This window comes from Quercus suber, unplaced genomic scaffold (genome assembly GCF_002906115.3).
Source record: "Quercus suber isolate HL8 unplaced genomic scaffold, Cork oak 2.0 scaffold_167A, whole genome shotgun sequence".
NCBI lineage: Eukaryota > Viridiplantae > Streptophyta > Magnoliopsida > Fagales > Fagaceae > Quercus > Quercus suber.
The window spans coordinates 1-16,166 of NW_027071807.1; the positions used below are offsets into that span (position 1 = coordinate 1).

General features: G+C 34.1%; 1 protein-coding gene across 1 annotated transcript; it reads left to right on the forward strand.

Annotated features, from left to right (window-relative positions):
* Positions 1–4,853: 4,853 nt before the first annotated feature.
* LOC112013191 (protein pleiotropic regulatory locus 1) lies at positions 4,854–15,837 on the forward strand. The gene is given in 18 exon segments (XM_065770226.1): positions 4,854–5,076; positions 5,196–5,220; positions 5,323–5,428; positions 6,133–6,214; positions 6,657–6,719; positions 7,311–7,395; positions 7,776–7,868; positions 8,460–8,523; positions 8,641–8,726; positions 8,813–8,914; positions 9,041–9,124; positions 12,379–12,439; positions 12,576–12,608; positions 12,611–12,641; positions 12,764–12,841; positions 14,848–14,912; positions 15,172–15,249; positions 15,357–15,837. Coding segments are annotated over 18 exon segments (1,443 nt in total). The 5' UTR covers positions 4,854–4,942; the 3' UTR covers positions 15,530–15,837.
* Positions 15,838–16,166: the final 329 nt, after the last annotated feature.

Genomic DNA, 16,166 nt, shown 5'->3' on the forward strand with positions numbered 1-16,166 from the left:
TTTTTTTTTTTTTTTTGCTGAATATAAATTGTGAGATAAAGTTTAACTACAAAATTAGTTGTAGCCTAAGATTACAATTTTACTCAATATCATTTATATTACTACATATTTTGAAAATCTAACCGTTAAATTACATGTTCTTTATATTCTTAATACACATATCAAATTTTGTGTCAATTAAATATTATTTACTATATGATCTATAGGCTTACATTTTATACATAATTTTAAACTACAAAAATTTGCAATTTAAACAATTCATTGATGACATAGTTACTGATCTTTAATTTTATAGAAATTTTGCAAGCATGGAGGATATACGAAGAAAATGTAATCCAACAATGGATTTGTTAAAATTCACCTCCAATAAAAAGATATTTAGTAAGGTTATAACTTTAAACTATAACTAATTTTATAGCTAAACTTTATCCTAAATTGTAGGATTCATGAGCTGCACTCTACATGATATATATGGTTTGACAATTTAATGACCATAGTTCAATATTTTATAAAATTTCTCTCTAATTTTAAACGAACATGGGTTGAGTTAATAACAGAGATAATCATATCCATTATACTATGCATTGTAGCTTGGTGGCATTGTCTAGTCTCTCATGTGAATAACTGGATTCGAATCCACCCCAACTTTTTTTCTGAATTTGTGCTTGATCAATTTATAACAAACTGCTCTGAGGCATGATATTTATTACTTAGTCTTGATCGAAATTGCAAATGGTGTGGAATGGGCAACAATGGTGTTAGTTGTTTTGTGAAATTGAATGTGAAGCTTCAAAGCATGGGACAAAGGAGGTGGGATGTTAGGATCCTAGTGGTTTCTAATGGAATTGGATAGGAATTAAAAGGGGATTGATAGGAATTGTAGGTAAATTAACTTAATTCGAGATAGTCACATTCCATAGAGAAAAAAGGAGATCAAGACAAAGAGAAAGATGCACTAATGCACTAAGAAATTGGTTTATACTTCCATTTATATCTAATATTGAATTACAATTATGTATTTATAGGAGACTAATTCAAATCTCATTGGTCCACATGGCTTAAGATAATTAGCTACATGTACTCAAATCCTAACTAACTCGTCCTAATCTCAACTAACTAACTAACTGATAGGCCAAGAATGTATTGACCCTTTTGGTAAAATTAATTAATTAATTAGATTTAATTACATGTAATAAGCATGATAGCACAAACAAATCACCAACTAATTTAAATACAATGAAAAATAAATTTGACACAGGTGATTTGTTTACGAATGAGGAAAACCACCAAGGCAAAACCCCACCAAGTGAATACGAGGTCATCACTCCCGAAAATCTATTATTATCAAAACAAGCAGTTACAAGTAAAAAAAATCTCAATACTTAATACTAACCGACAGTTAAAACCTTTACCCCAATACCCAATTGGACTTGTAGTCAATGCACAGCTCCCAATATGTGACTAACCAATGATGCACGGATTCTAGTACGTGACTAATTCTACAGTAACCCTTTGATTATTGTAGTTGATTTGCAGTAACTTCACATAGAAACACCAATAAGATCTTCAATATTGGTGCAAGAGACTTTGCTTAGTTACAAAATCCAAAGGCATATAAGAAACGCAGTAAGAACTCTTTCTTTTATAAGAGAAGGCTAAGGTTTCAAAAAGAAAATCTTATGAAACTCTCTAGGGTTAGGTTTTTCTTTTTCCACCTCCTTTAAATAGGAGTTTAATGAGCTCTCCTATTCCAAATAGGTTTGCACAAACCTTGGGCTTTCCTAGTCCAATAAAGATTATACAAACCCATAAACCTTGTGTTTTCCTAGTGCTATAAGGATTATATAAACTCATAAACAAATAGCCTTTTAGAATAAAAACGTTGCTGGCTATAGTCTGAATCCCGTAAGCTTGATAGATCGAGACATGTGTTGAGCTTTAATGAATCTTGACAGATCAAGCTTCTATCGAAGAGGTATCGAAACCTGCAGATTGCACTTTTCTTGAGCAGTTCTTGAGAAATCTTCATGTCTTCAATTTAACCACTTGTGATGATCATCTTGAACCTTCAATTTAACCACTTGTGATGATCATCTTGAACCTTCTTAGATTTATCCAAATACAAATAAAATACATTTTGTTAAAGGATATGCCAATTACATAAAAATATGTCCTTAACACTAACTAACTAGGGATTACAACAATTATTTCATATTCCTAATATTTTCCTCCCCTTGAAAACACCTTGCCCGCAAGGTGTTGTTGTAGTTGACATCTTCATGAGGGGAGACCAGCCACTAAACCAATACTCCTAGGTATTCTCAGCTTCGAACACACCGACTACAAAACAATTAATCAAAGCCCATAAATTAAGCATAGCGATCTCATTCTTAACCGGATCAACAAAAGGACACTTCCAGTGGAACCTTGACTCTTGAATTTTTGGACAATCAAACCCTTGGACCATGGAGCTTAATGGATTGTTATTTACATCTAACATGCAAGAATCTATACTATGAATATAAGGGTTGGCAACTTACTTCAGTAGTACAACAACCAATAGGAGTATAGAAATATACTGTCGAATAGCCCTCGATGTAATCTTGAGAATCTAGCCGCCAAAGTAACTCCAAGGCATCAATTTCAAAGACAGGCATCAACTGCACTTCACTGATACCAGGCTCTAGAACATGTATTTTCTCAATCATACCAAGGTGGCTCCCACTTATCTTTGGATCCAACTCACTAGATTCATCATTTGACAATAGTAGCAAAATATGGGAACCAAAACAGAGTACATCTCCAATAATCTTGAAATAGTTCATGTGTATATAATAGGAGATCACATTACTAGAATTTATCGCACTACTACCTCTAAGAAAACATTCTTGAGTAATTAGGACACCATCTACTGATATGAAGTCTTAGGAAGGAAAATTGTAGGCGTCAGCTTCCATGAATGTAACCAAAGAACCTTCTTGGAACAACTTGGGCTTGCCACCAAGAAGTAACCTTAAAGAAGCTTGGTGGTACCCACGTATGATAGAAACTTGGCCACTATAAACGTGTCCAAGATAGCCACGCATGAGATAAATTTGGCCATCAAAGCAATCGTAGCCAAGATCAACTTCAACTCCTTTGCATGAAGCTAAGGAAATGAGAAGTTTTCGTTGTAGAATTTAGAGACCTTCTTTTGATGTTCCACACCCAGGCTTTGCACAACAAGGCTCGGTTTCCTGCCCAGTATTCTTTGGTCTTAAACTGGACATGCAATTATAGTCTCATGCTTGGATACACTAAGTGGAGGCTGCGAGCCTGCGATGGAACAATAAAGGATGAGCATGATTGCACTTGACCTTCATGGGCAATGCACAAATGAACATCATCATCCACTTTTACACATAAATCAATGTCTCAGCTTACAACAATATCAGTGGATTCTTGTAACTTGATTTATTCTAGGAGTTCGTTCCACTGAATCAAGAGATTGTAATTCCTCTTCCGTCATGTTTTCAAGATCCTCTTGCAATCTTGAGAGTTCTTCTTTAATGGCCATGTTAGATTCAACCAAGGCCTTGATTCTCTCTGAAACTTCATTCACCATTTGTTGTAAGTCCTTCAAGATTTCTTGTCGGTCATATTCACCTATCTCGAGATCGACAACTCTGATATCAAATGTTAGGAACCTAGTGGTTTCTAATGGAATTGGATAGGAATTATAGGAGAATTGATAGGAATTGTAGGGAAATTGACTTAATTCGAGGTAGTCACCCTTCATAGAGAAAGAATGAGATTAAGAGAGAGAGAGAGAGATGCACTAATGCACTAAGAAATTGGTTTATACTTCTATTGATATCTAATATTGAATTACAATTATGTATTTATAGGAGATTAGTTCAATAAAAAGTTCCATCGTATAAAGATCGATTGAAAATGAAAGCATGTTGAATATTTGGCAATGTTCAAACAAAAGAGATCCCATCCTTGACAAATAAATCACACGAAAGTTAAAAGAAATCACATAAACCAAATCAAAAACTTATATTTATAAAAGCATTGAAATGAATGAATAAAAATGAAGGAATTATAGATAGTTCAAAACTGGTTATTGTGTTATAATTTAAATTCTATAAAACACTATACCTATAATGTGGTGATTTTGTTTAATCTAATATGAAATAGATAATTGGATCCAATTTAGCACTCTTTAAAATGTAGAGAAAGTTGAGAACGATTTTTAATTGTGATTAATAGTATGCCTATGCAATATACAGATTAATTAAAAATTATTTTGCTAAAATTAACAAAAATAATTATTAAAAAAAATCAGCCATAAGGTAAAAACACATTAATTTTATATATAACATTAATTCATTTGGTGCAAACACCACGTATAAAAAAAAGAAAAGAAATTCATAGCCTTTTAATAATAGAATTTTAGTTATTAGGGATTAAAATCCACTAAAATTCTCAAAGTCACTTTATTATAGAGTTTCTGTAATCCTATCATTTAATTTTAAAATTAGTGTACGAAGTTTCTACAAAAAGAAAAATAAAAATTAGCGTATTAAATTTTAATTCTTCATCAGCATGTAGGAAAATAATGATTATCATAATTTTAGATTCTATGTTTATTTTTTATAAAAATTTAAATTATATATATGGAAAATTTATATTTAATTTAAATTATTGATAATATGACAAAATTAAGTACAAATATACTATAAGTTTATAAATAAAAAATAATTGAGTTTACCTCAAAAAAACTTATAAATAATATAAATAAATAAATAAATAAATAAAATTGAGTCACTGCCTTAAACATATATATATATATATATAAAGCTTTAAACAGTGAAAACTTAAACCCAACTCTCATTCTCTCTCTTTGTTTTGTCTGTAAAACCCTCGTATTCAATTTCAGAGAGAGAGAGAAACTGAGATGCCAGGGCCAACGGTAGAGATGGAAGCAGTGGAGCCACAGTCACTGAAGAAGCTCAGCTTCAAATCCCTCAAACGTGCTCTCGATCTCTTCTCTCCTCTCCATTCTCACCTCGCTCCTCCTGACCCCGAAAGGTTCTAATTTTTCTTTACAATCCCTAATTCCCAAATTCTCTCTTACTCTCTCTCTCTCTCTCTCTCTCTCTCTCTCTCTCAAAATTCTAATCGATTTTTTTTTCTTTTTTTGATTGCAGTAAAAGAATTCGAATTAGCCACAAGGTTAGTGAAAATTTCGCCGAATTTTTATCTATTTATTTATTTATTTTTGAGATTGTGATTTTTGATGGGTTTTGAATTAAAATTTTTGATTTGGGTTTCTAGGTAAACATTGAGTATAGAGGAATCAATGCCGCGGCGAATCAACCTCCTCGTCAAGCTAATGCTGTTGCTCAAACTCCAGTGGCTTCCAATGCTCTTGCTCTTCCAGGTATAGATATATATTTTTGGTATTGTAATTATTAAAAAAAGATAAAACATGGTACTGAAGAGTACGAAATAAAGTGCATGAGGAAACATAAAGAAGAAAATAAAGGAGGTAGAGTGAGAGAGAGGGAGAGAATTAATGTGGGGCACATTTTTTACTGTTAAGTTTTGCGTATTACAATGAATTCATTGGTGGGTATTTATAATTTTATGGTAAACATAATCGTAGACTAACCCGTGGTTTACGATGCTTGCACTACAAGTAGGATTGGGATTTAGTTCTATAACACACATGGGCCTTGATATCTTTTTACAGTAACGATTAAATTTCAAGATTGTATTTAGTTTTATGCGGAAATTAGTGTGTAAGTGGTAGAGCTATTGACTCGTATGAGTGTAGAAGTTTTATTTGTTAGCATTACAACTTGACGATGGATGTGAATTTAGAATTGTATTAATTATACTCCATTGTTGATTTCTTTGATATCAAAGAGTGGTAATATGTGGTGTTCAAGAAATTAAGATTTTAATTGTAAATGTAAAAATAATTTTCCTTTCGGTGAGTGAGTAAAAAAATATATAGGAAGAGAGTTGTAAGTGTAGTATTTTTAGTGGAATGCAACTGTTTTTTTTTTTCCTGGGTGTTATGTGCCCTGGAATTGCAAGTGGGAATGAAATATTGAGATATGTTTTTATTGGGTCTTGTAGGTCTTGAAGATTCTAGTGATCGCCAGAAGGGAGGAGCTCAAAATGCACTAGTTGTCGGTCCATCTATTCAGTCAAAGGCACCGTAAGTATTCTCTCTAACTTTGTCACTGTTGAGCTCCAAAAACATGCAGACATATACACTCATTGTATTCGCGTTTTCAGTTATCCTATCATGCTGCCCCTATTTTGCTTGTGCCCTTATCAAATAGTTTTTGCATTTCCTTCATAGCATGTCAGTTAACATTGAGGTTTAATAATTTCTAGATTCACCACTTTACTATCACTGGTTGCTATTAGTATTCTTTTCTTCATAAAAGGCTTGTTTATTTTGTATTTTTGGGGAAGGGGGGAGGGGGGTTGAATAATACCCTGAATGGTAATCAGATCTAATAAACGTTGGATTTAGGAATGGTAATATTGAATTGTGTCACACCTCCAATGCACATTAACCTCCTTTTATTAATTTATTTATCAAATCTTTGCCGTTGTATTAAACTTGTGCTGATGATTCATGGTTTTGCCAGGAATGATGGTGGTCTACATAGCAAAAGCATTACAGCCTTTTCTGCTTCAGGGTCATCTGAAAGGTTTTATATTCTTCTTATGTATTATGTTTGTGAGATACAGACAAGTGTTTTGTATTCTCCCATTAATTCATTCTTAGTAGCTTACACCTCTCATTTAATTATTCTACTTGGCATTCTCTTTTGATAGAGTCTTAACAGTTTCCGCAGCCATGTAGTAATTTTTTTAAAGGAATGCTCTCTACACTGTATAGCTGTGAATGGAGATGAATTTGATATGATTGAAGTGTGGAATTATTCTTTAAGTATTTTTCACATTGTGGTTGCTTTGATATGTTTGACATTGATATGTCTGACATCAGTTTGAAATCCTTTGAGATGTTTAAAGACCATATCATCAGGTTAATTTCATTCTATTATAGTATCCTGGCATACATGCCATTTTTTGACATTCACATCATTACTTGTTATTGTATAGTATCCTCTGGAAATGCACTTAGGGAGCATTGAAAATTAATTTGTCTTCATAGCATCTCTAAGATGCCATTAGACAATTGAAGGTCAATAGAACATTGTCATTCTATGCTGCATTATCTTGCATATAAATGTTGTTCTTTGGTTTGTCTTAAAAGTGCTTTGGTTTTCCTCTTGTAGGAATTTATCTACAGCTGCTATAATGGAAAGAATCCCAAGCAAATGGCCACGGCCTCTATGGCATGCACCATGGAAGACCTACAGGGTAAGCCTTCTTTCTTTTTCCTTTTTTAATTATTGATTGATAGGCTGTGGGTGGCAGGGCAATGGTGGAAGGGTATTTTGTTAAATAGTGTATATATATATATTTTAATATTTAAGAAATTTAATTGTAAAGAAGGGAACCTCGTCTACACAGGATTTCTACACATAGGCTCAGCTAAGATGAAACATATATGATTTTTTTTTTTTTTTTTTGAAAGGGGTGGGGCATACTAGATATAAAAAATACTTATCCTCATTGGTTTGGCCTTTCCTGTTATATGAGATAGGGTTGGTTGCACCTCTATATATATGAATGCATTACTTTGTTGCTGCACCTTTGCCTTCAAGCCATTTTAAAATGCCCACAATTTAATTCTGTAGGTCATCAGTGGCCACTTGGGATGGGTGAGATCTATTGCATTTGATCCAAGTAATACGTGGTTTTGTACTGGCTCTGCAGATCGCACTATCAAGGTATCCATCTTCAATTCAGTACATCCAAATTAGTCCTAAAGAGTTTTTCTGATGATGTGCTATCATACTCATTTGGGCTTAATTTTGAGCCCTTTATAATTTGCCTTCTGGTTTTTGTGCTATTAAATTTTTTGTTCCTGTTCTCTATAGCATCAAATATTTTATTTCTCACATGTGGCCCTGATTAGATGATCCAGCCATTACTTGTTGCAAACTTGGAAATGTTTTGGGGGACTTTTGTTATTATAAAATGTATTGGTGAAGCTTGGGCAGAAAATTTGGTAAAATTTTACAAAATTAAGCAAAGTAATCTAAAAGAAAGCTGATACCAAAGCTTAGTTATTGCGAGAATGGATGGATCAAGAGATAGTATTTCTGAGGTTTACCAACTCAGGGCTCTAATCATGCAATATTTCTGAGATTTGAAAACAAAGGATTATGATGGTACAACCCTGATGTCCTTCAACATTTTATACCTTTTTATCTCTCTCTCTCTCTCTCTCTCTCATTAGTTTGCTTCTCTCCTTTCTAGGCATCTCTTAGTAAGGAATTTACTACTGTGTTTTAACCCTCTAATTTTTGCTTTATCAGATATGGGATGTGGCAAGTGGAAGGCTAAAACTCACACTAACGGGACACATTGAACAAATACGAGGTTGGTCCCCAATGAATTATTGATGATACATCAAATTCTGTTGGCTAACAATGATGTAGATAATGGCCATATTGACCAGTTATTAACATGGTAAAAAAATTGTTGTTTTGATTGTAGGCCTTGCTGTCAGCAGCAAGCATACGTACATGTTTTCTGCTGGTGATGACAAACAAGTAAAATGTTGGGACCTTGAACAGAATAAGGTCAGAACCTCTTAAGTAATCCAAGTGTTCAATTCTCTATTGTATTAGCAACTCTGGTTTTTAAGGACATTTTAATTGCTCTTCAGGTCATCCGGTCTTATCACGGTCATCTAAGTGGCGTTTATTGTTTGGCTCTTCATCCCACAATTGATGTTTTGCTGACAGGGGGACGTGATTCTGTCTGCCGGGTATGGAAATTTTCAGTACAATAAAAAGTACTTTCTACAATATCATAACAGATGCACTATTTTTACTTCTCAACATAGTAAGTTTTTCATTTCTGATGTTATTCGTTTTGATGCAACAATGTTTAGGTCTGGGATATTCGTAGCAAGCAGCAAATTTATGCTCTATCTGGGCATGACAACACTGTTTGCTCAGTGTTTACTCGACCTACGGTATGTGGATCCTTTTTCTGCTTTATATTATCTTTTTTAATTTGATATTTGATTCTAGGGTAGTGTATGTTTCCTACCAAAATTCGTATATATAAATATACATGTATATTTGTATATTTGCTAGCTGATTCTATATTTAGATGAGGGCCATCCACATTTTCAGTTTTTTTTTTTTCCTGAGTTTTTCATAATTTCAATATTGCTATTTTGGTTTTTTTTTTTTTTTTTTTTTTTGGTGGTTTTTCTTTCCTTTTCACTTATCAGTTATTACTTTGCAGGAAAAACAATGTCAACTCTCACACACCATAAAAAGTCGTGCGAGCAATGGCACAGCATCCTACAGAGTATGTGCATTCCTCTCTCTCTTATATATATATATATATATATGGTTCTTAGGAAATAACACAGCTATGGTTTGTAATATCATGCTTTTACTAAAAAAACATTTATCACTTTTATTTTTCAGGAATTGTTTTGCATCTGCATCAGCTGATAACATCAAGAAATTTAACCTTCCAAGAGGGGAATTTTTACACAACATGCTGTGAGTTTTCTGCCTACTTTTCTCTTTATGTTTATTTGTAGACAATTTGCTCTCCTTATTAAGATATTAATATGTGTCATTTCTTTAGTATGAGTAGATTGTGATGCTCTTTTCATTCTTTTTTTTTTTTGGGTGATAATTGAAAACTACATAATGACCCATTTTTAAATAAAGTTCAGCTATGTGAAAGCTGCAAGTTTTTTATTTTTGTTTTGATAGGTAAGATATTATATATTAAAGACACTACAATATGTAGGAAAAGCACATAGTAGTCAAAAAGTGCAAAAAGAAGAAGGAAAAAAACAGCAAAATTAATTACAAAAAAGAAGAGAACTTATGAACAAAGGGATGGAGTCAAGAGATGCGAGTCCCCAAGCTACAAGTTATTAATCCATTTAACTTTCACAACCTTTTTCTCTTGTAAGATGTTGGTCTACAAGATTTAATGATGCACCTACTTCTATTGTAAGCAAGGTATCATATAACAGCTATTAAGTTCCCTGCAATTCACCAGCTGTTCCAATCAGAGAATTATTTGTCAATAAAATTTACAACTCAGCAATTGAGTAAAATTCATTTGTTAAATTGGTTGGTGTTCTATATGGCTTCATCTCATCTCTCGAAATCCATATTTGATGGTTGATTGGAAGGAGTTGCAAAGGCTTTTTGGCCATTTACTCCTTTGAAGCACGCAAATATGATTTTTTTTAATAGACCCGCTGGTGTCTTGGCAGGGTCAAGGGGAGGTTTAGTTCTCTCTCTTTTATAACGTGGACTGAGGGGGTTGTTGTAGACAACAGTTGAATCCACCTATACAATTATCATGACCAGTTATAGTCTCCTATGTCAAATCCACAATGAGTCATAAGAATTATCATCTCCTACATTCTTATTAATAGATAATGTTAGGCTCTCTTAGTAATTTTATGTACTTTTTACTATCTTGTTGTGTAAGATATTGGATGTAGGCTCTAAGCTACAATTCATGCTATGTTAGAAGGTCCTGAATTGGGTAAACAATAGTGGTTCCAACTGATACCCATGGCCAGTCATCTATAGGTTAATTTAGTTTTGTTATTTTTGTGTAGTTGATTTGGTTTGAAAGAACCATTACAGCCAAACCAACGCCACCTACCTTTACTTAAAAAATTTCAGATCTAGTTTTGATCTCTCCAAGAGAGGGTATGGAGTATGGACTTTACTTATCATAGAGAGAGAGAGAGTCAAGCTGTTCAGACCATGCGAAACTGGAACCCCTTGTTTGACCAAATTGATGCCTTTGATGACCGCTTGCATATATCACAAATTGTTTCCTTCAGCCTACTATCTCCAAGGTTTTGAATGATAGTTCTTGATATGGATTTGTAGTTGGAATTGAAGAAACATCAAGCATAACAAGATTAATGGGAAAGAAACACGAAAATACTGAGAGTGCTTAGTAGTATAGTCTGGTGACCCTCCCTTCACACATTACCAAAGGGAGGGATTAAATAATTTATCGGAACCTCACATCAATAACTCGACCCATACCACCTATAGGTAGTTTTAGACAAACTTCTTTTGAAGAGGATACCTGAATGCCAAGTACGGCTCATAATAATCTGTCCTCTAGGGCATACTAGATTTCTTGCCATCTAAGCTGTTAGTTTACCTACTAAAATATCACCCATATCTACCCAAGATCCCAGCATCGGGAAATTTCCAAAGGAGCAATTTCAACGAAATCTTTCAATTTCTTATTTTATTATGTTCAACTCTGTAGAGTAGATTGAATGTATATTTATCAGATAGAAGAAGAGTAGATATAAAAAGTTTATAGCAGAGTTTGCTGGAACACACCATAGGTCAGTTGGCTTCTCAACGCTGCACATTAGCAGGAAAAAGTGAGTGAATAGCCAGCCTCATGGTCGAGTTTTATCCATATGCTGAGTTGTAGTTTTAGATGATGTGGTATTCACTATCCTCCAGATGGACCAATTAGTGTTGCAGAAAAATGCAGGGAACTGAATTGCAGGTAATATAGTACCTTGTGAGCATCTATTTTTGGCTTTCTACTCTTCTATAATTAACTTGGCTGCAATCAGTTAAAAATCATTTCATAAAATCCCACTCTGAGCATCCACTGAAATGGAGTTCACAACACCCCTCTAATCTGGGAGGTTGATGATAAGCATTTTACATTTTGTTGCTAGTAATAGACTCCTAGGATCTGGAATCAATAACTATTTAACAATTGTAATGTGGCACTTAAATAAAATTGGCATTTACAAAGTGCCCCACCAAATTTAGGTATTTAAGTTTTTCTTTACATGATTTTCATGGATCTGTTGCTTCAAACTTGCTTAGGAGCTTGACAAAGATTGGTCTAGAGTCATTAGTTGTTTGGATGTCTTATTTAGGTGATTCTGTGTAATTCAGTCCATCTTCTTTAAGTTTTGGATTGGTCTCTTGATTTTTTATTCTAGTTTGAAATAAAACGTCATATGTTCACTCTGGGAACTACATGATGTATTCTGTACAATTTATNTCAGTTTTTTTTTTTTCCTGAGTTTTCTCCCTTTTTTCCCCGGGGGGGGGGGGGGGGGGTATTTCTCTTTCATAGGATGTGGGTAGATTTGTATTGTTAATATTTTGGTATGGATATGGGGCTTTATACATCAATGGGTTAGATTTGCGTTATGTAATGAAATTATGTTTCTCATATTTTCAGGATCCACAAGTTGTTACTGGCTCCCATGATACAACCATCAAGTTCTGGGACCTCAGATTTGGTAATTAATTTGCGTTTTGATAATTGATTTCTATTACTATATCATAATTTCAATATTGCTATTTTGGTTTTTTTTTTTTTTTTTTTTTTTTGGGTGGTTTTTCTTTCCTTTTCACTTATCAGTTATTACTTTGCAGGAAAAACAATGTCAACTCTCACACACCATAAAAAGTCGTGCGAGCAATGGCACAGCATCCTACAGAGTATGTGCATTCCTCTCTCTCTTATATATATATATATATATATGGTTCTTAGGAAATAACACAGCTATGGTTTGTAATATCATGCTTTTACTAAAAAAACATTTATCACTTTTATTTTTCAGGAATTGTTTTGCATCTGCATCAGCTGATAACATCAAGAAATTTAACCTTCCAAGAGGGGAATTTTTACACAACATGCTGTGAGTTTTCTGCCTACTTTTCTCTTTATGTTTATTTGTAGACAATTTGCTCTCCTTATTAAGATATTAATATGTGTCATTTCCTTTAGTATGAGTAGATTGTGATGCTCTTTTCATTCTTTTTTTTTTTTGGGTGATAATTGAAAACTACATAATGACCCATTTTTAAATAAAGTTCAGCTATGTGAAAGCTGCAAGTTTTTTATTTTTGTTTTGATAGGTAAGATATTATATATTAAAGACACTACAATATGTAGGAAAAGCACATAGTAGTCAAAAAGTGCAAAAAGAAGAAGGAAAAAAACAGCAAAATTAATTACAAAAAAGAAGAGAATTATGAACAAAGGGATGGAGTCAAGAGATGCGAGTCCCCAAGCTACAAGTTATTAATCCATTTAACTTTCACAACCTTTTTCTCTTGTAAGATGTTGGTCTACAAGATTTAATGATGCACCTACTTCTATTGTAAGCAAGGTATCATATAACAGCTATTAAGTTCCCTGCAATTCACCAGCTGTTCCAATCAGAGAATTATTTGTCAATAAAATTTACAACTCAGCAATTGAGTAAAATTCATTTGTTAAATTGGTTGGTGTTCTATATGGCTTCATCTCATCTCTGAAATCCATATTTGATGGTTGATTGGAAGGAGTTGCAAAGGCTTTTTGGCCATTTACTCCTTTGAAGCACGCAAATATGATTTTTTTTAATAGACCCGCTGGTGTCTTGGCAGGGTCAAGGGGAGGTTTAGTTCTCTCTCTTTTATAACGTGGACTGAGGGGGTTGTTGTAGACAACAGTTGAATCCACCTATACAATTATCATGACCAGTTATAGTCTCCTATGTCAAATCCACAATGAGTCATAAGAATTATCATCTCCTACATTCTTATTAATAGATAATGTTAGGCTCTCTTAGTAATTTTATGTACTTTTTACTATCTTGTTGTGTAAGATATTGGATGTAGGCTCTAAGCTACAATTCATGCTATGTTAGAAGGTCCTGAATTGGGTAAACAATAGTGGTTCCAACTGATACCCATGGCCAGTCATCTATAGGTTAATTTAGTTTTGTTATTTTTGTGTAGTTGATTTGGTTTGAAAGAACCATTACAGCCAAACCAACGCCACCTACCTTTACTTAAAAAATTTCAGATCTAGTTTTGATCTCTCCAAGAGAGGGTATGGAGTATGGACTTTACTTATCATAGAGAGAGAGAGAGTCAAGCTGTTCAGACCATGCGAAACTGGAACCCCTTGTTTGACCAAATTGATGCCTTTGATGACCGCTTGCATATATCACAAATTGTTTCCTTCAGCCTACTATCTCCAAGGTTTTGAATGATAGTTCTTGATATGGATTTGTAGTTGGAATTGAAGAAACATCAAGCATAACAAGATTAATGGGAAAGAAACACGAAAATACTGAGAGTGCTTAGTAGTATAGTCTGGTGACCCTCCCTTCACACATTACCAAAGGGAGGGATTAAATAATTTATCGGAACCTCACATCAATAACTCGACCCATACCACCTATAGGTAGTTTTAGACAAACTTCTTTTGAAGAGGATACCTGAATGCCAAGTACGGCTCATAATAATCTGTCCTCTAGGGCATACTAGATTTCTTGCCATCTAAGCTGTTAGTTTACCTACTAAAATATCACCCATATCTACCCAAGATCCCAGCATCGGGAAATTTCCAAAGGAGCAATTTCAACGAAATCTTTCAATTTCTTATTTTATTATGTTCAACTCTGTAGAGTAGATTGAATGTATATTTATCAGATAGAAGAAGAGTAGATATAAAAAGTTTATAGCAGAGTTTGCTGGAACACACCATAGGTCAGTTGGCTTCTCAACGCTGCACATTAGCAGGAAAAAGTGAGTGAATAGCCAGCCTCATGGTCGAGTTTTATCCATATGCTATTTTATGTTTTCAAGTAGCAGTTATATACCAAGTCTGATGATAAACTGATATTCCAATGCTTTTGGTATTTTTGTGCAGATCTCAGCAGAAAACTATAATTAATGCAATGGCTGTCAACGAGGAGGGTGTGATGGCTACAGGAGGTAGGGATTTTATACATTCTGGTTGTGAATTAACTTCTATCTCAAATAGGTTTGGTGTCTGATGTCGAGGCACACCATCTGCATTTTACTTTTGCATAAGAGTTTTTTGTTTTGTTTTTGTTTTTTTTTTCCCCTCTTTGTTTTTCTGGACTGGAAGTAAAAAATGATGCTTGCCTGTAACTCCACACTGAGGTTGACAATTGGTTTCTAGAATAAATAGTTACATCTTTCTTATCTTCCCTCCTTTTATTTATGCAAGGTGACAACGGGAGTATGTGGTTCTGGGATTGGAAGAGTGGTCACAATTTTCAGCAATCCCAAACAATTGTACAGCCTGGTATGTATTTTGTGCATTTTCCATTTGTTCTTTATGGTTGTGGTTGTGGGGGTGGAAGTGACCATAAATGGGGTCGGCACTAATTACTGCTTAATACTTGCTTTCAGGCTCATTGGATAGTGAAGCTGGTATCTATGCTCTCTCCTATGATTTAACTGGTTCAAGGCTTATTACTTGTGAAGCTGACAAGACAATTAAAATGTGGAAACAAGATGAGACTGCTACACCAGAAACTCATCCTCTTAATTTCAAACCACCAAAAGATATTCGGCGGTTCTAGTGGTCATCCTCTATGTCTCTGCTCTGATTGGTCATGTGTCATGCTATTTCACATTGATTTGGCAAATGTAAAATGAAAACTAGTCGTTTAATGTGGATAAAAGCTTTTAGTCATACACGCTGCCTGTTGCTTCTGTTAACCACAGACGAAGGGATGTGTGGGAAATATAGTTTTGTAATCTTTAATAGAAGTTACCAATTAAAAAATTGGCTGTTCTAGTTGAGAGTAATTCCAAATGTTAAACAGTTTTCTTCGGGGTTGATGTGTCTCGAAGTTTAGATAAAGAATTCAAATATTTGGTTTTCAAAGTGTTAGATAAAGTTGACCCAAAAAGTTTTGGGGATTAAAGTCAGGTTGATTGAGTTCCATTTTGGGCAGCCGAACTTCGGTCTGCGTTGACGAAGGGATTTCGCTTGTCAACAGGCACATGGTTGGGTTCACTGGGGACAGTAGCACCTTACTAGTTGATTCAACCTATGTAGTTGTTAATTTGAGGCAATTAAGCTAATTTTTATACTCCCAGCAATAAATAATTCCTGTTGCATGTGAAATGTGTACACCTGGCTTGGCTCTGCTTTTCTTTGGAGACAATATAGTAAGGTCGGCCAGTTTCCAACAAACGCACTAGCGTCTTCGT